The following is a 27,702-nucleotide window of genomic DNA, read 5'->3' as shown; positions in this document are numbered from 1 at the left end:
TGCACGGGCGCGCATCCACCGTGCCGCAGACGGTGGAGACGCACTGTGCACTGGAACCATTCGTTCCGCTGCCTCCGAGTGCCTCGTGGTAGTTGTGGGGCAGCTAGACCCAGGCACATCTATTTTCAGACCTGGCTCCTGACAGAGGGGACAGAGCTACCAGCATCCAGCCGCACTGCGGAACCTCACCTCTCCTTCAGGACCTACCCCTGGTGGTGGTGGTGTTGGGAGGGGTGGGGGTGTTTCAGTTCTCTGAAGAACAAAGCGATATTTCTGCTGTTCTGGGTGACTCAACTGAGCCTTCGTTTCATGTACATCTATGTGTAAAGTGCTATGGGTAAGAACGCCTGTTGAATGACCACCTGGGAAGTGACTACGTGATATAATTTGGAACGTTTGTGTGGGCTTGCAAACTGGTCTGTTGACCGGAGCTCTCTCGAACACACTTCCCTGCTGTGCACTTGTCTTCTGTATTGGGCTCTCTGATCAATGGGACAGTAGTGAAACCACCTTGGGCTCACAATATTTTATGTCATATTGACTTTAGGTCTGTTTTTTTTAAAAACTTTTTCAAAGCAAACTTGGCACGAGTAAGATATGACATGCCATAAAATGCTGATCGATTAGTCAGTGCATCAGCACTGAACTAAACGATAAACTTGATCAGCTTCCAGAGAAGAAGGAAAAGATTAGGGGTATGGGGGTGGGGTGCCCAAGCCAAAATGCAGTGAAATTCTGCAGAGGTCTGAATTGTGCCTACCTCTGAAAACGTGGATGCTGCTGTATGCAAACATAAGCCGATGTGTCTCTGGGCAGCGCGAGGCTCTTATTGCTCTCAACACCCACAGTGAGGCCAGAGAGGGCCTGACGGGCGATCGATCTCTCTCGCTCCCCCTCCACCCGTCTCAGGGAACTGGACAAGCAGCTTACGGCTAGAGCATGTCCAGCAATTTCCAGCTGGGCTGGAGGAGGTGTGCGTAAGTGTATGTGTGTGTGTGTGTTTGTGTGTGTGTGCACATGTGTTTTCACAAAGATGAAAGGTCAGTGATGAAAGGCGTATCTTGGTTCCCAGTTTGCCTCTCTCTATACTGAGTCAGTAAGGGCACCACTGGCTTGTAGAGAAGTCGCACCGCAAAATCAGTGAGATGAGTCACATGTAATCTCTCAGTGAAGAATTCGGAACTATGCCAAGGGAGAGGACAACCAAGAACTTATTGATTCCCTCTGCCTTAGCGGGCGCGCGGACGCCGCCTGGAGCCCCGCACGCGTCTGTGGCTTCCCCGCTGCGCGGGAAGGTGTACCATTAGCGAAACACATCAAAAAGGAGCACGCGTGCAAGCACGTTCCTCCGCCTGGCCGCTCCGGCCGCAAGCTCCTCACCCGAGGCTCACCCGCGCCCGGCCGGGCGCCAGACGCTGCTCGCGCTCTCTGGAGGAAGCCGCCGGTGAAAATCGAACAATAAACTTCACTGTGACTGACGCAAATCCCCTTATCATAAAACAGGTGCCGGCGCTGTGGGCCTAGACAGAGCGCTCCTCCCAGGCTGAGCAGATTTGATTTGCCAGTGGTGGGGCAGAGGGGCCACGTCGGCAGCTGCTGAAGAGACATTCCACCGACGACGACCAGAGGGGTGCATGTGGCGCGCGGAGGCACAGATGTTGTTTACCTCCGCGGCAGCACTCCATCTAAAGGCGTGATTAAACAGGGCCTGGGCCATATTGTGCTATCCGGCGGGACCCGTGTAAAGTGTTTAATGTCTCATACACCTTGCTGGGAGGCTCCTGCAGTGTCGCAGGTCGGGCCGTGCTGCGCATAACGGAATTCACGGAACGTGTGTCATCACGCGGCAGGATTTAAGAAAGATGCTGTCCTCTCGGAGAGGAAGCACGGCATCGACGGTTGATGGAATCCGTCTGTGATTTTCACAAGAAAACATTTGCCATGAAATACGAGCATGCACCATGGATGCTACTTATGTACGTCTCTCGTTTGGACTTTGCAGGGTACAGCTGGGTCCTTTCCACCGCGTTCCCTTTACATCAGTGTGAATGAAGTTAAACAGACGGTCAGTAGTTTGTGCATACAAGCACAACAGCCAAGTCTTTGGAGTAACAGCTATACCATTTAACATCAAGTAGATGTTTCGTGATATGTGGTCTCAGATGTAACAAATACAAAATTGAGATCTATTGCCTGTCTTATATCTATTGTCTGAGACATATTTTATCACCACCAAATTTGAGGGGCACAAAACTGTGAATAAAATGAAACCACAATGTTTTCTAACATTTTGAGGCTATTCATGACTACAGTGAAAAACAATCTATGTTGTTATTGTTCTAAAACAGAACTTTAATCAGTCGAACCCAATGAGACAACAAGCGACATCTAATGACCCAATATGGTTTCTGAACTTAGTCTGATGTGAATCAGCACAAAATCCTCCAAAGACGACAATTCAGCATGTTGGACTAATTCCAGTCCCAAAGCTTATGTAGTATGTTATTTTAGAGCTTGTAACTTTGATATTCAACATTTAACAATCTAAAAAAAAAAAAAATAAAAAAAAAAAAAAGACATTCACCACTGCCGTTTATCCTCATTAGCCACTGAAGCACTCACCAGTTTAAAGGTCAGCACTTTACAGGTAACCGGGTCTTCTACAATCTTCTGAAGGTTAGCAGCAACTGAAAGATTTGTAAAAAGTGCTGTCATAGATATGAAACACTTCTGAAATCCTTTAGGAAGCATTTAGCTACTCTGACGTGCTGGATGGTATACTGCATGTGGGGAAAACATTACCAACTACTACATCATGCCCATTAACCAGACCAGCAGAAAACAGCTCCTGAGATACGCCGTCAGCAGTATCTACAACCAAACACACACAAACATGTGCACACACACACACAGGCGCACGCGCAAACACACAACCCCCATGGGATGACAGGCATAAAGTGAATGAATTCAAAGATGATTTCCTACAAACATATGCGCATGAGGTTGGCACAAAACATCAAAGCACTCAAACCGAAATATCAGATCCCTCCCTCTTAGACTGCAAATGTCAGTGAGGTCGTGTGGCTTTTAAACATATGTCCCGTACACGCAGCATGTTGGCGGAGCATGCCTGTCACACCCTGCGTGTGCAGCTCTCTGATGGTAATGTGATGTACTTAGAGCAGTCCTCACCTCGCCCTGGAGTGAATTCAAACCGTATGTCATTCAACTCCTTCCTCGAGTTCCTGAGAGAGAGAGAGAGAGAGAGAGAGAGAGAGAGAGAGAGAGAGAGAGAGAGAGAGAGAGAGAGAGAGAGAGCGAGCGAGGGGGTGGGGGGGGGGGTGGAGTCAAGGAGGTAGAGAATCAGTGATGGAGATGAGGCCACCTCTGTCTGGCCAAGAGACAGCCAAGAGAGATCACAGCCCATCTGTGCTGTTTCACTGAGCATGTCTGAAGTGCCTGACATGCATGTAACGCGCGCACACACACTCAGAAAAGCCCACATAACAAAACATGCCTATCATAGCCAACCCTGAACGTTTTGCGACATGCCTGTAGTTTAGCAGCTAGCAGAGACACTGCCGTAGTTCCTCCGAGGCAGATCTGGGTCATTGGTGGGGGGAGCCCTGGCACTAGTGGCTCTGAACGTGGCCAGCTTAGCGAGGGCTTGCCGTTAATGACAGGCGACACGAGGAAATCACCCTGGCAGCCCAGCTGAGCTGCCGTCTCACACTTGCTGACTTGCGTTTAGCAGCAGCTCTTCCGTGACACGGCGGAAAAGATGGGCAGGGCCTCATCGTCGCTACGCCCCAAAGGGGCGGGCCTTCGGCGGCCGTGCCAGCCCTGCTGTGGTGCGCGCGGTGACCCTGACAGCACATGGCAGAGACGGTACAGGAAAATCGCCTCCCCTTCCTGCTCGATGTGGACGGGAGGCGTGGCCAGGCAAACGCGTATTGGGAGGCACTGCTTACAGCAACTACGGTACTACCACTAAGCTCCGCGGGGGAGGTCTCGGCATAAGACGATGCAATCGCATTCACAAAAACCTGTTTTTGTCCTGCCTGTCACAGTGTTTATCAGGCAGCTAGAGTGAAGTAATTAAGCCTGCAGGAGGCCGTAGGGTACATCTAAAGCTGCTTGAGTGCCCCGAGTGCGATGACGCCCGGGGGGCTCCTTCAGTCTGACTGCAGGAAATTTCAAACAGACGCAGATGGTAAAAAGGAGCCACACTCACTGACACAGCCTGAGCTCAATCCTGAGTGGGAGCCCGCTCACCTTTCGGCATGGCTCAAGCTCCACGCCTGAAGTCAGCCCGTTATAAGATGTTCCTTAGCAATTTTGGGAGAAAAAAAATATCGCCAATTAAATGCAACAAGCACAATACACTGCAAAGACAAGCATCAATAATTTGTCTGATTTGCATTCTGATGTAAATTACATTCTGATTTCTTTCCTCGCGGTCATGACTGAAGCCCCTGTTCTTCCGGAAGACGCGGATGACGAAATATTCTACTTTTCGCTAAATACTGGAAGGAGATCTCATAACTCACTGTTCTGCAAAGGACTGTGTCTGGACTTGTTATGGCCCTAAAATGACAAGAAATAATATTTACTTCAGAAAACAATTACACTGGCAGTCAGAAAGAATTGCTCAAATGTTTCTTCCTGTATTAATCGATCATGGCACACACTGAATAATTGCAGTGTAACACAGGAAACAGACTGCTTGGAACAGACAACTAAGCGTGTTAATCGGTATTTTGCATGTCCCTACCTCGCCTTGATGATGGCTGATGATCAAAAGCAACCAGGTCACGTGCATCCTACACTGTTGATCTCCCTTGATCGCTCTCCTCTCATTGCAACAGCCATTTCTATTTGCTAAATTTCTTTCTCTGCTAACAGAGACACTGTTTTTACACTTCCTCTATGCTCTGTTCGGCATGTGAAGCTAATTTTTTGTTGGTTTCTTCTGCTATGCCACCCCAGTGGAATTGGCATCAGATTTCACCCACTACCACTGCGCAGCACCTAATTACCATGTGGGATCTCCTCAGCACTTTTAGAACTTTACGCTGAGAAGCTGTGCACTTACTGAGCATGCCCAGAGTCACGGCGACGACAGCGACCGAGTCAGGGCTGTCTAATCAAAGAACGGGGGTGGCTGAAGATCGTCGTTCCAATCAAGCAGGAGCACACCTTATTCCACTTGTTTAATCAATCCTCCGTCTTCAAATAGATGACGGTTTTTATCACGTGTCCATTAGCTCGACTGGGCTAAAAATGGGGAGAGAGAGGAAACTGGACGTCTGGCTATTGAGCACGGTACACACTGCTCGAACGTAATCCATACCAAGTCCCTGGCAACCAAACTACTTTTAGCCCATGTCCCAAATAGAGGAGCAGACAGACCTCTGCAAGTACATCAAAACACTTGCTAAGTGTATATTAATGCATTGATATGAAGAACGGGTAAGTGAGATACTTGTATTCACACACAGAGACATATACGCAGTTAATTGTCCTATGTTTAGTCTTACAAATGTGTGTGTGTGTGTTCTACTTCACTGATCACTATTAAAAAACATTCCCTCCAGCTGTGCTGCACAGCCAACTGGTCTGATTCGGAAGACTGACAGTTGCATTAGCTTAATTTCCTCCAATCCCAGATTAGGCTGACAGCACTTATTACTGATCTCATGTGAGTTTGAAAAATATCCCCTGACACTGCCCACGTAAGTCCAACGCTTGTAGTGACAGTTTAATGAGGACGACGTTAAGACGGACAGTCGTGAAGCTCAGAGCCGGCATGAATCCCCGTCGTGGCTCCAAGTCGACGATGCACGTCCGAGTACGGACCGCGGTGTGGGCTGCAACTTAAGCCGCTTTCCAAAGGTGCACGCGGGAGATTTAACCCCCGTCTTTATTCACCAGCACACTCCTGCAGCACGTCGCTCAGTTAGAGGAATGGGTATGCAGCTGTCTGGAGGGGCGTGCGGGCGACGTCAGCGGGCAGAGGAGGGATACGGTGAGAAAAGCACTTTGTTATTAGGCAGGAGGAGGAGGAGGCGCCTGAACGTCCGTCACAGGCACGACTAACTTACGAACCTTGACGCTTCCATCTCAATCTATCTATTTAAGGGAAAAGGGAGAGTGAGAGGCAGATAGTGTGAGAGAGAGAAAGAGAGAGCGAGAAGTGGGTTACACTGTAATGGGGATAAACAGGGCCAGGCTGTGAGGATCAGCAGTGCAGCAGAACTGGTGGGTAAAATCTCCACCTACTTTTTTGTTATGTTCCGACTTCGGAAGGAGGCCGGATGGAGCTGTCTGCACTGACAGCGCTGACTGGCATACCCAGAGGGCAGTCTGACAATTCAGCCCTTTTCTGCTTTTGTTAAAGGCGTTTATATACATTGAAAAACTGTGGGAACTTTTTCTCAGTAGTGTGGAATCAACGGCATCACAGCAGCCGTGTTCACACACACTCAGGTGTGCGGTGTGAACTGCTGCGGCATTTAAATGGGTGAGATATATTTAACATCGGAGCAGGGAGTGAGCCGCTCTGTTGCTGCGCTTGTGCAGCTGCTGTTAGTGGAAGGTGTGAAGGTGTAGGAAGAAGCCGCACACCGCATTTCCTGTGCAGACCGATTTCCTCTTCGCCAAGAGGTCAAGTTTCTGTCTGTATTCGATCACATACTCACGCACACAGAGAGAGAGAGAGAGAGAGACAGACAGAGACAGACAGACAGACAGACAGACAGACAGACAGGTGTGAGAGCGACGGAGGGAGTGAGAGAGAAACAGAGAGAACAACCTGGACCTCTTGATATCTGCGCTAGCCTTCCCAGTGCCAAGGCAGGAGAAAGGACGAATGTCCTGCTGCCGTTCGCCATCCAATCAATCCAGACGGAGACAGGAGGATGAGCCGGGCGCCCCTGGGACAGCCCAGGTGGGGAGATTTCTAAATCTGCTCCACGAGAAATTGGATCTCTGCTCGTCGTTCTCCCCTCTCTGGGCTTGCCTGTGCCCGCGTGCCTCTGCCCCAAACCTCCACGCCTCTGTTTCTTATCTACTGTGCCAAACAGGGCTTTACTATGAGCCTGGCAGCAGCAAGAGCACATCAGGAGAAAACCTCCCGCCCGCCATCCACTACCCACTTTATTTGCAAAGGGTTAGAGAGAAAAAACTTCAATTGATCATTCCAGCACAATTAATTGTTTCTCTTCCATCAGTGTGTGCTGTTTTTCCCAGCAGAGCAGCCATCTATTTGGTAATGTAGCAGCCTTACAACCTTAGAGTCCAACCTCAAAGAGGTGTTTTTTTTTTGTTTTTTTTTATTTCAACTTTCAGCGAAGAATGTCATTTAAGTCAACGTCTAAGCCCTGTGGCCGTTCCTCAACCCCATATATTCAGGGTGATGGAGACTGGGCCGTCTGAGGTGGGACGTGGATGCGGTATGTATGTGTACGTGGCTGCAACTCTTTTCACACTCTACGAGTTCCCTCAGACTTTGGCGTTATTATAAAAATTATTCATAATAATATACCTACATACTTGTCTACAACACAGAGAACGGTTTTGTACTGAAATATCCGGAGCTCAAAACTAAACAAACAGATAAACAAATAAATAGAAATAAACAGAAAAACAACACAATTTGCCAAGATTCGGAATTCTAACTTCCTGCCAAAGTGCCATAGCTCTTATTAGCTGTATCCCCCTGGGACTCTGACTGCCTGCTTGACACACACACTCTTGGCCTGACCTTAATCCCGCAGAGCAGTAGTCACCCGTGCCTGTGCCTTGATCACAAGAACCCGCAATTCAGTTCATGACGTGTCCTCGTGGAATCTTCTCGTCTTCTTTAATCTCTCTTCCTCCTTGTGCCCTCCCTCCCTCCCTCCCTTATCTTCTCTCCGTTAGCCTCTCGCCTCCTCTCTCCCATTATCTCCCTCGCCCATGGCATCTAAAATACCCATGTCTGACACGCAGGTGTGGCTGTCTCGACACCGCGACACCTCTGTCAGCGCAGGGTGGACTCCGGGTCGCGCAGTGAAGAGAGATGGCTGATGGAAGGGGAGCCAGGGGACAGAGAAAGAGGAGTGCGCGTGTGCACAAAAGATAACCCCGTGTTGGAAATCAGTTTGAAAAGCGTTTACTCTAGAATTCAACTCCAAGCTGACATCTAAGGACAACTTCCAAACAGCCTGCTGCAAAGCTCTTACTCACATTCTACTGGAATGGTCATTTAAAATCAAGCATAAAAGTTTTCCAGGCCATTTTAATGATGACAATCCAGAGAAAGGAGGAAATTAAAAGATTAAAAAGGTCCCAGCATGTTTAATTTTGAGAGGTCACAGTGCTGGAGGCCTACTGTCATTAAAACTGTTTACTAAACATCGCTAAACAAACACATCCCTGTAAGCGCACGCTGACTCACTTGACTTGCAATATGCTGGATCTGTGCTGGAGAAACACCAGTCAAAAGGGGAGGGGGGGGGGGGGGGAAGAAAGAAAAACACTTCCAGCTGATCCCTGATCTGTGAAATACGACTAATGTAATTCGCCCTGTGCAGAAAAGGTATCACCGGAGCGCATCAAATGTAATGTGATGCTTAGCCAGCCGTCTGCCACATAAAAAAGCTGCTTGTACACCAGGAGCAAATAAACAGCTCTGCACATCATCCCCACGCCGCCACGGAACCGTCCACATCATATTTTTGCACAAAAGCCGTCAAAAGCGATTGGCCGAGACGCCGGCTCGACGGCTAATGGGAGGTGACAGAGCTCGGCGAGAGCCATTGAGCGCGATTCGTGCGGCTGCGTCAGCGGAAGCGCAAACGGGGCCGACGACAGCAGCGCGAGCGCGCACGTGAGGGGAATCGGCGCCCGAGCCTGCCGTTACTGGATCCCAGTGAAGCCGAACGGCGCAAAGCGGGAGACAAACCGCAGAATTAGACCCGCTTAGCTTGCTCCCCCCGTACGCGCTTACGGTGGCGTTCGTGTATTACCGCCCACGCGGGGACTCGTGCGTTAGAAGTCCGCGGCTGGCGGACGTCTAAGGCGGGGCACGTGCTTCCGCCGTCTCTGCTCCGCCACACCTGAGTTATTGGACTCGTCGTCGAGGGCCCTGATGAGCGGAAGGCGACGAGCCAGAACAGAGCCGGCGCCAGGTGCAGCCGTGCAGCTCACCGCACGCCGAACACGCTTCAAACACGCTCCCTAGACACAACATTCCCGCTCGAAAACTGACCTTCAGAGCATCTCTGATCACCGTCTCTAATCAAAACCCCACCTCTTACTAACACTCCCCTCGGGCTCCTCTGAGTGTCTCTTATGTGCTATAACAGGTTTGAATACGGCTGTTAAGACTTCTGTATTGTTCATTGCTCAGCTGCGCTATTTCAGGCCAGTTCTTTTGCTGCATAAGGACAGTGAGGTGAAAGAAAATGAAAAGGACCTAAACTGATCGGTGAAGTATACGACTGACGCCCTGTAGAATGTTTAATACAAAAAATAAATAAATAAATAAAAACTTAAAAAATGTGTGTCGTTACACCACCATCACAGAGTACCTTAACTCCAACTCAAGCATATCCCTGTACCAACACGCAGACCTTAAAGAGGTCCTTGATCTTGGGCCATCCCTGTCTCGTACTGGCTTTATGTGGAGTGAGGCAGAACCATAGGTCTGCACATGAGTCTGGCAGGAGCAGAAGCAGTAACCAGGGGAACAACAGCATGCCAAGTCCATTCATTTACATGTAGAGGTTGGAATAATCACACTTCCCCTGAGCACTTACAGTTGGCTTTCTTTTATAGTGTAGGGGCTCTGTGCAGTGAAGGGTCTGCATGTCTTTGGAGGCATTATTTGTATACTGGAGGAAAGTCTAGGAGCAGTGTTTGCTTATGTGCATTTGTTTGTGTGTGTAGCTTTGGGAGGAGCCAGTGAATGTTGTTATCACAGAAGGCCAGAGCATACTACAACCACGAATCTGGCTTCATTGCAAACAGACCACTCCAAAACATTCTTTTGTGTCTTTTTCTTTGTATGGGTGTGCGTGTGTGTGTTTCAGTATATGTATCCAGATTTGCTGGGAACAAGCTACCCAATAATATATTGTCTTTTTTAATTGGCTATTATTTCTGAAAAGGTGTTTGTGTGTGAATATGTGGTGTGATATGCATGTACTCCTTTGCCTGCTCGTTTGTATTCTTTTGTGTGTTAAGGTGTGTGTGTGCAGGAGAGATTTTCCTTTAACAGATTCCACACTGGGTACATTTGGGGCTGTAATGAGAATTTGATGGTGTAGATTTTGGCTTTCACACTCAGGCCTTTAAATTACACTCGCAGTGAGCTGAACAGAAATGAAGAGGATCTAAATTCAGTGCAATAACTATAAATTTGGCCTCTCCAGAGACGACCCCCCCCCCACCTCTCTTTTCTCACTGCCTTCCTGTCCTAAGCCTCAGCCCTGCTCCCTTATATCACGTATTATCTTATCAAATATAGAAAAACTGCTATCTCTCTGTGTGCCAACTGAATGCTAATAAATTCCAGATTTATACAGCACGGTGTGGTTCATGATATGAGTCAGAGATTTCAAAGTGCTGTTCATTTTGATGTGAAGACAGAGGCTAATCACTTGGAAAAACGAGCTGAATTAAATAATAGACAAAAAAAGAAAGAATTCCAGCTGCATACTAACAAGAAATGTGCATATCAAATGTTCTGCTTTGAGCTCACTACCTTATATCTGAGACATGGAGACATGCGTGACAGGTCGCATATTAGTTAGTGATAAGGGCTCGACACTCGGCGCACTCTCCTGCGACCCGTGGTGCAGGGCAGGCTGTTCGACAGCACTTCGCCTCTGCTGATCTGAAAGCAGTTTTTGGTCTTTACTTTTGTAACTGAAGTCTGAGGGACAGATGGTATCGGAGCAGAGCTACAGGGCATTCTCTGCCCACAGGAAGACATCCATCTTATCCAGGCACAGACATCGCTGGCATTTTTTGGTGGTTCTGAGTCTGAACTAAACTAAGAGGCGTCGTTTGAAAAGGCACGTACAGTATGCATACACACACACACACACACACACACACTCTCTCTCTCTTTAGCGCACAAGGTACAGACAGTTATTAGGACACTTCAGACAGCCAAAATGCCTGAGTACTTTTTTTTTCTCATCTTTTAAGAACTGATGGAAAAGAAAATGGAAAAACAAGTGCTTTGCTCACCTCAGCCTCAGGACCATGTTTACTGCACCCTGAAAGCTTGGGCTCTTTTCCAGTGGTTCAACCTCGACAAAAAATATAAACATCAGTTACATCGTAACAGCAAAACATCCAATTTATTCACCTTCCACCCATTACTGGACCACCAGGTGAAGTGGGGTCTGCACAGCAGAATCCATAACCGCTAAACACTTCGGATGTTTCTTCCTGTCCAGCCGAACACACGGGTGTCAATACTGCAGGTGTTAACTTAACAAAGCTGATTTTGCTGTGTATTGACACAAAAACATCTAAATGTAACAAGCATTCTGCCAAATGCAGAAGGTAAAGTCAGGATTGTTTTGGAACAAATTATTCTGAAGGCAAAAAAAACCCCACCAACCCCCCCCCCCCCGGGTCTGTGAAACATCTCGACTCCTCTACTCGGTGGGAACTGTATGCCTCCGGGAGTTCATTCCAGATCAGTTTCATATAATGGAAATGTATCACGGAGAAAAAGAGAGAGCATCTTAGGGATGAAAGAAATGTGGGGTGAGAAAGAAACAAAAGGAGAAGTAAATAAATAACTAAATACAGAACCTGTCACTAACCTGCTATTAAAGCAGAACCAAAAGAAAAAAAAATGCCCTTGCTATGTTGTAGCAGTTCCTACAGGGTGTGGCTTTAACTCGCAGTATCTCAAATCTGCTATTAAAATGGCTTTTTAGAGAAGACATCCCCTTCATCGTCTCTTTGGCTTCTACATACTTTATGGATGTGTCTGAACACATCAGTAGCACTAATTTAGATTGAGTTCGATTTTTGGCAAGTCTAGCTAATTAAAATGATTAAAATTTGCCTGTAAAGGAGGGTTGCACACTTTGGTAAAAGCCTTTTTGATACACATAAAGCTGTTTTTAGTTCACGTAAGAACATTTCTAACTGTCCGGTACAAATGTAGTAACATCAAAGGTACGAACAAGCATCTAGAAAAAGACCTGTGTTTTTAGCCATAACAAACAAACAGATAACAAACAGTTCTCATATAGGCCAGAGAGAGTTTGTGGTGTTATTTTTAATCTCACCTTTAGCAGGCTTAGCACTACAGCGCGTTATACAAGACTAACGTAGCTGGATTAACATAGATGAAAGGTCTGTGTGTCAAACCATTTCTCTTGCTTTGGTATGGTGAATCTGGGATGCCGACACTGACATTTACTCAAACAGTGCAAACAGGCAAATGTCTCTTCGCTCAGACAATAGACAAATGAAGACTGGTAAATGTGAGAAGCCAAACAAAGCCCAGGCACCTGTGCCAATCCCACTGGACATTCAGTCAGGCTAAAAAAAAGATCTGTTTTATAAATTCTGATGAATGATCTAACTTAATTGTTTCACTGCACTAATAAATGAGTTCACTGCAAATTAGTTTTTGTCCAAAACTTTTCACAGTGTAAAAACGTTTTTTGTTGTTGTTGTTGTTTTGGTATTATAACATTCAAAGTCTTTTATATAATAATATCTTATTATTTGCTTCTAATATTTTGTTATTTGTTTTTTGTTTTGCTCTTTATCTTGCACATAGGAATCTGGACTTATTATCATTATCATTATCCTCAATCTCAAATACCATCCTAATCATGTCTTCCTGTGTGTTTTCAACCAGAAACCCTAAAGCTTGCAGCAAACCAGATTTGAAAGCTTACCCTGAACACACACACACACACACACACACACACACACACCCGTTGCTTAGCAGCAAAACCAAGAGGCTTTTTGAAGTTGATTGCAGGCCACTTTAACTTATTTTACCTGATTATACCATCATACACAGAAATATCAGCAGTGAGGCAACGATGTGTTAACCCCTCGAATTTACATTTCAGACAATAATAACTAGTTAATCAGCAAACCACATTCAGTTTACAATGTGTTGCTTGTTTTTTTTTCTGGTTGGGTTTTAAACATTTCTAGCCATATAGCCACCTCACGCAGTAAAGCCAGATCTTGGGGGAGAAGAGAGATAGAGGAAGATAGAGGGAGCCAGAAGGAGAGCAAGAGAGAGAAAGAGATGAGAAATGAGAATGAGAGGAATGGAGATGAGAACCTGAGTGGAGAAAAGCCTCCGTGGCTGTTCTATATGTAACAGACAGCCTAGCTATGGTGAGATGGCAACGGGTCAGTGTGCTTCCCTGAGTTATTGAGGCTAAAAGACTCCCTCTAGGCCTGTACAGCCGGCACAGGCGCTCATTACAGGGCACAGGGGTTACTGAATCAAGACAAATCACATCCACTTCAGCCACGCCGCGCTCACCTGGGGATGCTGGGAAGACAGGCCTTCTGTGGGGACGCTGTTGGCGTTCACCTCCCCCTGCACAGGCAGAACGAACAGCAGTGAGTAAAAAGGAGGTACGGTGAAACATTTCTCTCTCTTCGTTTGCCCTCTCTCCTCCCCTCGCTACCCTCTCTCATTCTCTTCTGTCTCTCCCTCTCTTTTTGCCCTCTTCTTTTCTCTCCTGCCCTTTCTTTCATTATTTCTCTTCCTTCCCTCTCTCTGTCTTTTTATCTTCCTCTCTTCCCCCCCAGGTAATTCAAAGCCCAAAGATTTCTAATCTATTGGGTAAGATGGGAGGGGAGCAGCCACACACACACACACACACACACACACACACTCACATACACGCACACACACACTCACACACACTCACATACACACACACACACACTCTCACACACACTCACATACACTCACACACTCACATACACACACACACACTCACATACACTCACACACTCACATACACACACACTCACACACTCACATACACACACACTCACACACGCATACACACACACACACACACACGCTCACATACACACACACACACACGCACACACACACACACACGCACACACACACTCACACATGCACTCACTCACACACACACACGCACACACACTCACACATGTACTCACTCACACACGCGCACACACACACACACTCACACACGCACACACACACTCACACACACACACGCACACACACACACACACACACACTCACTCACATACACAAACTCACACAGTCACAGGAGAAGAAGCTCTGAGAGTTCTATACCATCTTTAATAATCAGTTTGTCCACTGTGTTCTAGTATGCTATATTGCTACATCATTTAATGCGGCATCAGACAAACGATGCAGTCCCCTGACACTCGTAACTACATTATAAAACAATGCTTTGGTGATTAATTAAAAAGGGTCAGGACCACACATGGTCCGTTAGACAGACCGTTAGAGAGACCATTATAAAGACCATTATAAAGACCATTAGTGTGTTGATCCGCTTTCTGTTTATGTTTGCATAATCATAATCACCGAAATTCATCTTATACCTCTTTATGCACTGATGCTGACATACATTAACCTAAAAGGAGGTAATAAACTGGGAGAAGGAACTCCTACTTACATGCTGGATTTCGTCTTTGACCCTCCGTGACTGAAACACAATTAGCAAACAGGATTGTATTATGTTCTCTTTCTCCCACAAAGTATGACAGACAGATGTAGCTATTTGGGTAGGAGTGCAATCAGTGCCTGGCTCATTTGAATATTGTAATAAACAATACACAGACGCAATGTGTCTCCAGGCTCATTAACGCACGGTGATTGTGCAACCGCTCTGATGTGATTGGGGAGGGGGAGGGTGTTTGAGTTTTATTTCTGACTTGAAATGAGCGAGTAATACGTCGCATGTCTACCAATCAAAGAGTGATCTCAGCTTTGACGGTGCCGTGTGCCCTGGCCAGCAGGCTCGTGCAAGTGGACAAACCAATGAACACACAGTAAAGTGTCAAGAGACAATATGGAACATGCATTGCTGTCAGTGAATGCACGCTAGTTCAGAGCTAAATATGCTGCGATTTCACACGCAGGTTTACTTCACAGTGTCCATGTAGTGAAGCAAAAGTAATGCAATGGATGCATTTGATTCATTCAAACCTTTTCATGTTATATGTATAATGAAGGCAACGCACAACAAAAGATACCACACCCACCCTTCCTTGATTGACAGACGCCCCGCCTTCTTCGTTCCTCTCGTCCATCTCGTCGTCACTCCATTCCCAGTCCCCGTCCTCCGTCTTGTGTAGGTGACCGCTGGATCCCGGCACACGCCTCACCTGAGCATGACACACACGTTCTCACCTTAACGTGAACTCGCACGACCCCGTCATTCAATGCAGTCACTGAGAAATTCATTCAGTTTTTGACATTATTTACAGTTACATCCAGAATCAGCACCAATATTGTATACCTGTTCATTAATAAACAAGATCTCAATCTGTCTTCTTCCATTTCAAAACGTATGTATTACGTTATACAAATGGAGTATGATTATAGCAGCTGCATTTGCTAAATTAATTACTCAGCCAGGGTGATTACATTTCTGGTAACTTTCAACATGCTATATTTTTTTAGCATATGCTAAAACATAACTCATGGCCCTTTGTCAGAAAAATCTATATAGTCAGAGTCTGAATTAATGGCATAACACCAATTTATAGGTGTATAGTCAAGACCACAAGCTGAGAGTTTTCCGTCTTTTCAACTCGCCATTTTCCCAAATGAATACAAAAGTGTATTAAATCTTGAGTCAGGCGTACATTACGTCAGTCCGCTCCCTAGTTGAGCAATTAAGACGTCATGTTAGGTAGTGGTAACATGTTTACCACTACCACAACAGCTCCCCAGATTACTGAAACCGCACAGCCTTCTAACTTTGCTGTACCAGGCCAGGCCAGGTTTGCTTGGACAGTGCCTCCCATTCGCCCACGGCTGCTGTGTGCATGAGGCTGAATAAAATCCAATGAAAACTATTCCTTTATCCAGTTAACCTTAACATGAATCCAATTGAAATTCATCTTTGGTGGCAGACCTACTCCAAAGACACTGCTGCATTTAAGTTGCGCCAGTTCCCATGAATGGACATCGAAAAGACATCGCTGGCACACCCGTGTGCACGCACACCAGCCAGTCAGACGACTTCTCAAAGCTAAGGAACAGTGGAGAGTGCTGGTCAGCTGTGACCAAGGGCGCCCGTAGCCTCCTCTCAGTATGGGGGTCTCCCAGAGCCCACCAGCAGGCTGGCAGCCCCCTGCCTCTCCCTGTGCTCCTTCAGGAGAAGAATACGCAAATAAACAAGTCATGAGTCCTGCATTCTCACAAACAACATGTGGGGGCTATAAACATATGAGTAAGATGGGACTGCCATTTGCCCTGGGCCTTCTCATACACACACACACACACACACACACACACACACACACCACACACAAATACACAGAAACATATACGCTGATTTAGGAGTGCATCATGTGCAAAAAATGCCCACTGGATAATTGCTGAGAATTATTCACACTTGCTTATTTATTGTGTCTCTAGTATAGCAAAGTCAAACAGAATAACTATGCTTAATAAATCAAATTTGTAAACAATAAAAGAAGTGAGGGACAAGTGAAAGAGAAAGCAAGGGATAGACATGACAATCATATTCCAACACAGTCCCTCAACTTCAGACAAAACAGTCAAATTACTTGGGAATTCCCACTATAAAACATTATCAGTGAAAAGTAATGAGGCACTAGTGATGCCCGTTCCGCCATGTCAAACTTGTGCTATATCGACAAACATAAAGATTGACTGACTAGAGTTCAAGCGCCAACACAAACCAAAGAGCTCACCTGCCCCCTGCTGGCCAAGTACCGGCACTACGCCGAGAGCCACCTACAGCGTGGTCAGGACCTCTACGTGTGACCTCTACGTATGACATCTACGCATACTGCTTCAGAGAAACGACACCTCTGATGATGATTTCACTCATTCAAATATCAACAGCTCAGTTTTCATAAAGATTTGTGCTCAACTATAAAGCGGCCTTCGAAGCCGAAGTCTGTAGGAGTGAAAAGGTTACGACTGCGAGGTCAAGCACTGATTTTGTGGTATTATGTCCATACTCTGCTTTTCCAAGGTCACCGGCTCACAACATATGTGCCGATAACATCAGGCTTTATTAAGGCTTAGAAAAGGCTCTGGAGTAGAAGATGGCAATTGGGAGGAAATAAGTTGCTCAGTATGCTCGCACACCTCCCACATCCAACACTGCAGTACAGGGGCTTTGGTGAAGTCACTTGAGCTGTACCAAAGAAAAGCAATAAGAAAGAGAGAGAGAGAGAGAGAGAAAGAGAGAGAGGGAGAGAAAGAAAGAAGAGTCAGAAAGGGGGAGAATGAGAGTACATGAGAATGAGACAGTGCGAGAGAAAGATAAGAGAGATTGAATAAAAGCGAGAAGAATATAAAGAGGAAATGATATTCTGGCTCTGCAGAGTCCTCAGGTGACATTGCCAGTCCCCTGTGCTACCCACTGCAGCTAATCCAGCCTCATCCACCAGGCAGATGAGAGGCAGCTCAGAACGTAAACCACTCAGAAGCTTCAGGAAGCTACAGCGACCGAAACATAGGACTTGTTCCACAGGACCGTTTGGCATTTTCACTGTGAAAAAAGCTAGAACTACGTAGAGACTTATTACGTCCCACAAAGCATGAAGGAAGCCGGCCTCGTCATTACACGCTGGGGATTGAAAACAAAAGATTGCCTGGATGTGAAGTTCACTCCCCTTGCCCTGTGGAAGAGCTGGCCCATCCATATCTTCGCTTGTCCAGGTGATAGTGACACATGGTCCTCAACATGACAAAGCACCCCAAACAACACCACTCCTGACGTACAGTGGATGAGCATACGAGCAAACAAAACAGTTGAGGAGCCGATTACGGTGATTCGGTTTCGTTAACACCGTAAAACAACAACAGAAACACACGAAATAAAAGATCCCAGATGGCAGCATCTGCCGGTGACACCAGCCAGCCATGACTGCCAAACGGCCGTCTCATATGCCTACAATTCAAACTATTCAGTTGAGGTGCCCCAACCAACTTGTCAGTGTTACAATTAAAAGTGCATTTCCCAAAAGGTTCCTGGCAATGCATACCAAGGCCTTGACGAGTGTCACTACTGTCAGATCTAACAAGCTTCCACAGGCTCCGTCACAGGAAAACTATCAGTCATGATTGCGTGAAGCTCCACTTCCTCTGTCCCTACGCTAATGCTAATTGACTGAAAGGAGTCGATCGCTGAATGCCGGAACGGTTCCCACAAAGCCCACCAGAGGCAAGAGGAAAGCCATCACACATCATCCGTGTCAATTATAGCACACTATTACAATGGTGTCATGATTACAAAGCTTTTAGCTTTATGACACACTGTGGGGCATACAGTAATGCACTTGTATTGTACTAAGATTTTATGTGCACTCTACTGTAGTCAATCCTGTATGAGTTAAAATAAATCTACTTACATTAAAAAGTGTACTTTATTCAAAATATCTAAAATATCTAAAAATATATATTTTTACTAAACAGCAGAAACTGTGTGTGCGTGTGTGCGCTTGTTGCAGTTTCTATTGAAATATTTTAGTCACATGCCTTCTCTACGTTTTCTTCCTCTTCACTTATTTCCTGTGACATCACCATCTCTTAGGGGACGCTAGACACATGGGGGCTGGCGGCGGGCGGGGCTAATTGGCTCCCCACCCAGCACAGCACATCTCGCAGTTGGACAAGAACTAGCCTGACATGCAAACGGCAGCGCTTAAGCGCAGCAGGGCGCTAAGCACCTGCATTAAGCCTCGTTTGTCTTTGTTTCCTGTCAGGACCCGGAGACATTAGACTCTCCTGCATGCACGAGCTGATAGGGCGTTCTCTCGGCATGAGTGACGTGATTTCCAGCTACCTGACTGCGTTTGTTGACGGCCTGCATATGCAAACACAGGCTACAGAAACACACAGCGCAAGGCAGGGCAGGAGCTCAGTGGTCCGGGACTGTCGTCACTTAAAATAAGCAAAAAGTCGAATGTCAAAGACAAGGGAGAAAGCAAAAAAAAAAGGTCTTTCAGTAGACCCCTGGCCCAGACACAGAAGGTCTGTGAGAACTATATATGTCATATAAATAAATAAATAAAATATATGTCATATAAATAAAGCATTAAAATATGAGATAAAACTAGCATCCCTGGTTTATACTGAAATTATAACATATATGGTAATATAATCATGTTGATCGATATAAGCTTGTCACTTCCTTTATGGAGAGAAAGGTTGTTCGTGTCGTGTATTACAGTCCGACTACATGGTGGAAGGGATGAGTGGGTGGTTGGTCGAGGTACGCCATCGCCACAATATTCCGCAGATCGGTGATCTGAGGTGCAGTGCGCATGACTCATCACTGCACTAACAAAAGGCCGCATATGTAAATAGGCACTTTTTTGTCTAATCAAACATCAGGTGATTCACTTTGAGGAACGTGATGGAAGACCAAACTGACCACATCAATATTCTCTCATTTCAGCTCGAGGAAGCAACACCGTGTTTCATCTATATTTTCGTTAAATGTCTGCCGTCACATGGCGCTCATGAACATGAAAGCCAGAGAGAGAGCGGCATGCTTTGAGCCAAGAGGATCTGTCACTGTCCGTACCACTGTAGACGCTAGCCTGGTGGAAGGGGCGCAGGTCAGGCCGCCGCAGTCTGCTGGCTCCAGGGCGCTTGTCAGTCGATACCTGGTCATTTGGCATGACTGTAATGATTTAGGGGAATGATTCATAAGAACTGCATACCTTCCTGGCTCTTTGGCTTATGTTGGGTCCTTTACAAAGCAGCTTCTCAATCAGGTATTCTCGATTCTGGAACAGGCAAGCAGAGAAGGAGATCAGGACGAACGGCTGGGGGGTGATTTTAGAGCAGAAAAACAGGGTGGGAGTGGGTAATAAATAACAGAAGCTGTACCTTGGCCTTCTGGAAAAATTTACATTTCAAAAGTTCTGACGCAGTAGGCCTGTGAAGAGACAATTAAAAGTGCATGAGTAAGTAAGGACATAATATAGACATCATATATATTTTTTTAAATAGGATTTATGCATTATGATATAAGCACAACACTGAATCAAAGTACGGTCCACTGTATGGAACAGCTAAGAGTAAATGGACTGCACTGGCAGGGTTTTTTTGGACTGGGCCATTAATTATTCTTAGAGAGCCTTATTCCTGTCATGGGCTTATCAGTATCAATTTGAGCTTAATCAGGTTTCTGCACTGAGCTCTTCAACACTGGATCTCTCTGGTGATTATGTCTGAATGTAATAAAATGGAAACACAAAGAGAAATATTCACTGGTCGTCATAGCAGCATATCGCAAAGATAAGATAGCGAGATCCTAAAATGATAACTCACTATTGCATTTGGCTACTGAAGATTATTAATCCAATCAACATGTCACCAATGCAGACCACATTACTAAGAAGGGATCCGACCTATTTTTCTTCAGAGGAAGAGACAAAAAGATGAATACCTCTTAGCGGGGTCCTTCTGAAGGCACAGGGTTATTAGTTTCCTAAAAGATTTTCCATATTTCTTTAGCATCTCTTTGTCTTCCACGCCTGTCTCTAGAGTTGGGGGGTCATTTTGTAGTGTTAGCATTAGGACCTACACAAGAGGTTGGGAAGGTCATGGATATAGTTAATCATGGCTAAAGTTAACCACCATTCAATTTAAAAATGTGTCAGCAAGCCAGATTTGAAGGCCTGTATCAGAATTACTCGGATAATTCAAGCTGTTATAGCTTGCACCGGTCAAATCAAGTTGACATGAGAAATAGGAAAGCACTTAGGAGTCAGATATCTATTTTCCATTTAGATGCCTTTTCCTGAATCAGTAAGGAAAACAAGTTCTGACACTAGCCTTCATTGGTGGATACCGGTGGTAGGGCGCAGATCCAGTGGCCAATTCTATGGCAGTGATTCCAAAACTCCAAATATCAGCTTTGAAGTCATATCCTCGTACCTGGACCCACACAAGACCCATACAGATAACAGATACACAGTCAGACAAGATATACCTGCTCAGTGAGGTTCAACTTTCCTGCACATTATGAAAAAAAGGCTGAAGACGGCAACATTGTACCAGTACCGATGGCAGTACTGCGCCTCGCCCAGAAAATGCAGTCATTGTGAATTTGTCTGTCACTGAGAGACAGTCGTGCTAGTTTCTTGAACGGTCTCACCTGTTCCATCACCTCTGGAGCCATCCAACACGGGGTACCCACAAATGTCTTCCTAACTTTATGTCTGGTCACATCTCCTCCAGTTGCTAGAAAAGCACTTACGCCAAAGTCTGCAAAGAATTGTTCAGAGAATCAAAAGGGGAAGAACCTGAATTCTGTGTACATGTTAGTAATGTTTCAAAGATTTTCCCAAAAATGGCTGAACTGTACTAGCAAACAAAGTGGTTTAATTCATCTTGGTAGCATGACTTAAAATAGATTAACTGAAATGTTATATGTTAATTACGGATCCTCATTCATCAATTCCAGCTACTTCAAAAAATTCCCTAATAATCATGAAATGACATTTAAATGCCTTATATGCATAATAACATTTATTAACTGCTGCACTAAACATTTTAAATAGTTTTTCAGCAGAGGATTTCAGTGGAATATTTAGCGAAATTTTTCTTTCAAATGTTAAACTTTTACAGTCCATTTCAAAAGCATGAATCAGTGAGACAAGGTCAGCAGTGGTAGTTTGTTACAGAAAATCAAATCAATACACCGGCACTTGGTCTATTGCCTTCCCCTCTGGAAGCAACACCCTTCAAATATTCAGGAATGCAACACGACCAGACAGACAACGATTTTTAACATAAAGCATTTATGAATAGCAGCAACAGATGAGACAGTAAAAAAGCACAAAAATGATCCGTCTTCCTGCACAGGATCATGCTGAAAAATGTTAATTATTAAAACTGCAGCACAGGATGACGTGCCCAAAAATGTTGATTAATGTAACCAAAAGGCGCACTAGAACAAAGCTTTAATGTTTCATTAAGGTTAATTACAATGATATTTGTGGTGCCAAGGGAATGCAACAGAAATCTCATTCCTAAGACTCATTAATAACATACTGGGTATACACAAAACAACTCCATGAACTAATGAATGAAATATTTTCACAGCAAAAGAGGCTTAATTAAAGTTGAGATATAAATAACCTTTATAGTTCTTGGAATTCTTTAATCCCATTTTAACTGTGCAGTACACAATAAACCACTTTATGCTGGATTAGGCCTGCTGTTTGACTGTTCAGCAAATACAATTATTTTGTTGTGATCGAACTGAGCTTCTGACATGAGGGTTGTTGTGATAAGACACAGAAGAATTTCAAATTTTACCTGAAGGGGAAAAGGCAGAAGCTGATTTGCATTCTATGTAAACTTGTATTTCACTCTCTGCTCGCTCACCTGCGATCTGCACTGAGCCATCCTCTCCCAGGAGAATGTTTCCTGCTTTCACATCTCTGAGGTCAAATATTGAGAAGACATATCTGGGTCATAACTCCGTGACTTCAACAACAGTCATCATATTATTACACACACACACACACACACACACACACACACACACACACACACACACACACAAACAGAAAAGTTACAAATGTTCTCGGCATAATTGTGTCATGTTTTTCGGTTCTACCTTTCATGAATGGTCTGTTTTGAAAACAGAACAGGTGATATTTTGTGCATGAGCATATAAATGAATATAGATCGCTTAAGGCTGTACATTTACAAGTGCCTTTACAGTATAAATGTGTATCAAAGGCACCTTTTGTCCTCTGGACAAAATCAGGTCACTCCAGGACACTAATGAAGCCAATAAAGGTTGACACAGGGCACAGGATTCCGGCACAGTCAGTGATCTGTCCTCTGTGTGCAACAGTGGCGCCTGCAGTCTGGATGACTGCATGAATACAACTTGCAATTTATTGTGAATGGAGGTATGGCAGAAGGTAAGATACAGCAGGTGTATCTAATTACCTAATAAAATAATCACTCAGTGGAGAGGGAGAGAGAGAGAGAGAGAGAGAGAGAGAGAGAGAGAGAGAGAGAGAGAGTGTGTGTGTGTGTGTGTGTGTGTGTGTGTGTGTGTGTGTGTGTGTGTGTGTAAAATCTTACCTGTGGATTTGTCCATTTCTATGCAGGTAATCAAGACCCTCTAATACTTCTTTTAAAATGGTGGCTATTATGGCTTCATCCAAAACACCACATTTGTGCTCCCCTTTGCTACATGTGTGCTTTATAATGTCCAACACTGACCCTAAACACAAAAGGAAATAGGAGACCACTGCTGGAATGCATCCAAAAATTCTTCAAGGTCAAAGACACAGAAGGACGCTTGGCTAATCTTTGTTTAGGTCATACGATATGACCTCACAACAGTCCTCTAAATTAAAAAATGTTCCAGTGACTACGATACTGATACGTGTGAAGCATACCAGGAGCGTACCCAAGGTTTCCCCTGAGCAGAGCACTTAGTGCACAATCGGTTTCTGTCGCGGCCATTAGAACATAAGTGAACTGGCAACTGGGACAGTGAAAGAGAATGGCTCCTGGATAAAGCCATGCGGGGTGTTTGCAAGGACAGACCGAACTGAGCACTTGGCCCGGTGTTTGTGTCTGAGGCTAGTGGCACGTTCAGGACAAAGGGGCTAAAGGACGCGCTGTTACGAAGCAGAGCGCGTGGACATGCCCTTACCTCCACTGAGCAGTTTCATGACCAGCCAGAGCTCGTCCTTCACCACAAACGAGGTGTAGTACGTCACGACGTTCGGATGGTTGCACTGGCTCATGGCTTGAATCTCTTTCTGAATTGAGATAGGAGACGAGATGCGGGAAGCTAGAGATGTACCACAGATTAGGACACCAGAGCTCTAAATCCAATTCACAGGCACGGCTTCACGGACGGCAGTACTCTCTCTCCATTAAACTTGAAAATTTGCACTGAAACCTCTTTTAGGACTTTAAGCCAACAGTTAGTAACATGCAGTCTGTTTACAATGGCTGAGCGTAAATGACCACAAATCCACATTTCTGCTACTTTGCTGTTGTGCAGATGTATGTTCTCTTCACAAGATTCACATTAGAAGACTCATTAATTGCAAACATCTCTCCAGGCTCACAGCTTCACAACAAAAAGAGCAAACTGGAAACAACTGAATCATGAGAGTGTCAGCCTCAGCTGTCTCAATGGCCTGGAGGGTTTTTGTGTGTGTGTGTGTGTGTGTGTGTGTGTGTGTGTGTGTGTGTGCCTGTTAGCATATGCATACCTCATTGGATCAAGACATTAAGATTTTGTAATACAGTATGCTTTCTTATGCGGATAATCGCATTAAGAAGAAAATCATTGTCCCCAATGACATCAAAAAGTGCCCACCCACACGACCGTGGTGACGTCAGATTATTCCAGAATTCATGCACAGTTCATTTATTCCACTGCAGAGACAAATACAGCAGCCCCTCACCACTGCTGGACATGCCTGTTGTTTCCTGAGAGTTACAGCTGGGGGTATCAAAGAACACTCTTTCCTCAGCAGAGGAGAAGAGTCTGCAGAGTAAAATAATATGTGGGGACTCCCTACACCTGCCATATAGTCATTTTAGTTTACTTTAGTTCAGTGACTGACGGGTGGCCGACTTCTTGCTCCACCACATATTTCAATATTGCACATAAAGTAGCACAAGAATGTGTGTACGAGGCGTACGTGCAAGGGCAAAATCAGATCATCACTCATATACAGATACACACACTACATGTTAATGTAAGGTGCAAATTAGATTTAGCAGCCAAACCCCTAAGAGGCAAGAAGATGAGAGAAAAAGGAATTTAAAATGATTAGTCACATATTTATCACTCGCATCTCACCCAGAACTGTTAAGTTCATCAGTTAGCACATGGATTCCAGGCTATGACTTCACTTTAATATGTGACTGACATCAACTCTGCTACGCAATCTAATCTACGGTTCTGTGAAACAGGGAGTACTGTATGAGGGGAAAACCAGAGAAACCTGATATTTTTTTAAGTGGCAGGGATTAAATGACTGCTGTTCAGGAATTAATTCAGTGTTACCAGAAGCTCGTCCATGCTAGTCTGGCATTTCTCCAGGTTGATTCGCTTGATGGCTACACGCTCTTGCCGAGGAGTGCAGAGAGCAGCCTGAACTACGGCTGTGGCTCCACTGCCTATAAAATACAGGGAAAAAGAGGCATGTTACACAAGATATACTTCACTTTCAAAAATATTTAAATAAAGCAGGGGAAACTGTCACAGTGCCATTGACCAAACTGGTGATAGACAATGATGGCAAGTCCAGGGTTGGATATTAGTCAATACTTAAACAGCACCCAAGACCAGGTTGTTAATATATTTTTCTGACAAAGTTTGATTATTGATGTAGCACTGGTATCTCTTAGTAATTAGTGTTTGGTTTAAAACATTATAGACATACAGCATCTGGAAAGTTATATCAGAGAGCACCACAGGAGTAGCCTAATAGTAAAAATAAATTCGTTAGCTGATCGATATCGACACACAGTGGCAGCTCACGAACACCAGGCACAGAAGCAGGGCAGCTGCTCGCCCGATCCACTACACATCACGTCAGCTGCTGCTGACCGACAAGGAGGAGACAGCCCCGAATGTCCAGTGGAGCTGATTTAGGAACGCAGCTCAGAGGAAAGGAAAGAACCACTTCGGTCCCTCATATCGACTGATATGATATGGTCTTATTTATGGCTCTGAGTCACAGAAAGGGTTTTTCTGAGAAGATTGTTTGTTTGTTGCTGGATTGAGCCAAGATATACTATAACTACGCAGTTATTGCGGTGTTTAAAAGAGTTACAAACGGTGTTGTAATAAACCACAATATCAGTAATTTCATTGATGAACAGGGAGAATTATGAAAGTGTCAACCAACAGAGGGCGTATGTCCCAAGATGAAGTAGCGAGAAAGGTGAATCAAATGACACTTAAGAATTTGACAGACGATGCGAAGACCATTCCAGCTCACAAAACAATGTTTAACACAGTATTCATCGCATAATGAATAGACACTGGCATGACGGGTGCAAATCATAAGTTGCTTTAAAACGAGCTTTCAGAATAGAATAAGAACAGAATAAGAAGCCAAAACAAACTGCTAAGCCTGTCAATAGCTAACTGCCTATTGATAGTTTGGGCAGATGGTTTCTAAGAGTGCAGTGGTCTTAATAATATCGCTGATAGTAATAATACTATAATAACAATAATCATAGTGCTGCTTGGATACTTAGCGACTTAGCTAGCTACAAGCATAAACAGAAGAGTAAGACATGCCGTCAAAGGCTATTACCCTGGCTTCACGTCGATGTGCGTCCATGGATCCATACATTACACATGTCCACGTTAACGGACACGTGTCGTTAGAAAGCAGAACGGATAGCCTTACTGTTTGAAAACGGCGAGACAGCTGGTGGACAGGATTTTCGCACGGTGTATGTGAGCGGACTCCGGCGTTTGACACATCGGCGGCGCGCTACTAACGCAGGCGACAGCGCGCTGCTGCGCATGAAAACGCCGGTAGGCCCTCTTCGCCATTCGCGACACAAGCGCCACAAGTACGGTTACCGTCAGTGTAACGAAATGAATGTCCTACCGACCTATAACCTCCTGCAGCTCGTACGCGTCCTTGACAATCGGCCAGCTCGTTGTGGGCACCGGCGGCGGGTTTGGACCGGGAGCCGGAGACTCGACCTGCTCCGCCATGACGCTGCTGTAGCTCGGAGCTCCGCTGGGGAGCTGACTTCTCCCTCCGACCAGAGAGGAGCCTCTGCGGTTGAGATTACTGACATACAGCACATACGGAAGACCACTGCCCGAGCTACACGGCATGTGCAGCGGGAGGAGACGGTTCAAAATATAAATGATAGAAATATGTTTGTGGGATTTCCTTTATAGCTGCTCCTTTTAGAAAAGTTGTCCAATGCCAGGCAATTTGGTAATGTGACGGATGGCCAAAATACTGGGGAGGACGTCCTTTCTACCTTACACTTGACTACAGATGAAAAAGGTGAATATTATAAGAACCAAAAAGTGAATATTATAACAACCTAATTTGACACCTTGACACGATATTTAAAAACCTATATATCCTGGTTATAAATAAGTATTTCTTAAACTGGAATCTGAAGACCCAAATGATGTGTCTTGTATATGTGAATTCTTTAAAATATTTTTTTTTTTTTAATTTAAATTCTCAAAATTTTATTCAAACATATTTTATAGTTAAATTAGTCTTTATCCCAACTGTAGGATCTGTCCAATGTGTTTTGTCAGTCCTATGTACATCCAGTGATTCATGTGAGTTTAAGTAATATAATAAGATTGCACAGTATTGTTGACAGAGGGCAAGCTATTCAAGACTAATTAATTACCAATTAATAAAAGTGATTTGTAAACTATTATTGTGATGTGTGTGTAAATTTAGGTGAGGTCTGAAGTTCAA

General features: G+C 45.0%; 1 protein-coding gene across 5 annotated transcripts in view; it reads right to left on the bottom strand.

The window, feature by feature from the left end:
• stk39 (serine threonine kinase 39) overlaps positions 1-27,536 on the bottom strand; it is a 29,446-nt gene extending 1,910 nt beyond the window's left edge. Inside the window, exons 1-17 of one of the 5 annotated variants that reach the window (XM_027010205.3) lie at positions 26,858-27,525; positions 25,290-25,402; positions 23,916-24,024; positions 23,336-23,477; positions 22,622-22,677; positions 21,387-21,496; positions 21,065-21,166; positions 20,676-20,809; positions 20,114-20,162; positions 19,945-20,010; positions 15,274-15,396; positions 14,685-14,714; positions 13,532-13,588; positions 11,242-11,303; positions 3,193-3,245; positions 2,803-2,871; positions 2,623-2,687 (exon numbers count right to left, since the gene is read on the bottom strand). In XM_027010205.3, coding sequence (XP_026866006.3) covers positions 2,623-2,687; positions 2,803-2,871; positions 3,193-3,245; positions 11,242-11,303; positions 13,532-13,588; positions 14,685-14,714; positions 15,274-15,396; positions 19,945-20,010; positions 20,114-20,162; positions 20,676-20,809; positions 21,065-21,166; positions 21,387-21,496; positions 22,622-22,677; positions 23,336-23,477; positions 23,916-24,024; positions 25,290-25,402; positions 26,858-27,089 — 1,572 coding nt within the window. In that variant the 5' untranslated portion in view covers positions 27,090-27,525. Of the gene's footprint in view, positions 1-2,622; positions 2,688-2,802; positions 2,872-3,192; positions 3,246-11,241; positions 11,304-13,531; positions 13,589-14,684; positions 14,715-15,273; positions 15,397-19,944; positions 20,011-20,113; positions 20,163-20,675; positions 20,810-21,064; positions 21,167-21,386; positions 21,497-22,621; positions 22,678-23,335; positions 23,478-23,915; positions 24,025-25,289; positions 25,403-26,857 lie in introns of those variants that run through there. The other 4 variants (XR_014123450.1, XM_081713602.1, XM_081713603.1 and 1 more) reach the window with 4 other exon arrangements.
• Positions 27,537-27,702: the final 166 nt, after the last annotated feature.

This window comes from Electrophorus electricus, chromosome 4, assembly GCF_041902795.1.
Source record: "Electrophorus electricus isolate QZ-2024a chromosome 4, ASM4190279v1, whole genome shotgun sequence".
NCBI classification, from domain to species: Eukaryota; Metazoa; Chordata; class Actinopteri; order Gymnotiformes; family Gymnotidae; genus Electrophorus; species Electrophorus electricus.
Note: the sequence above shows the minus strand (reverse complement) of the source record. Positions and strands in the feature narration are given on the sequence as shown.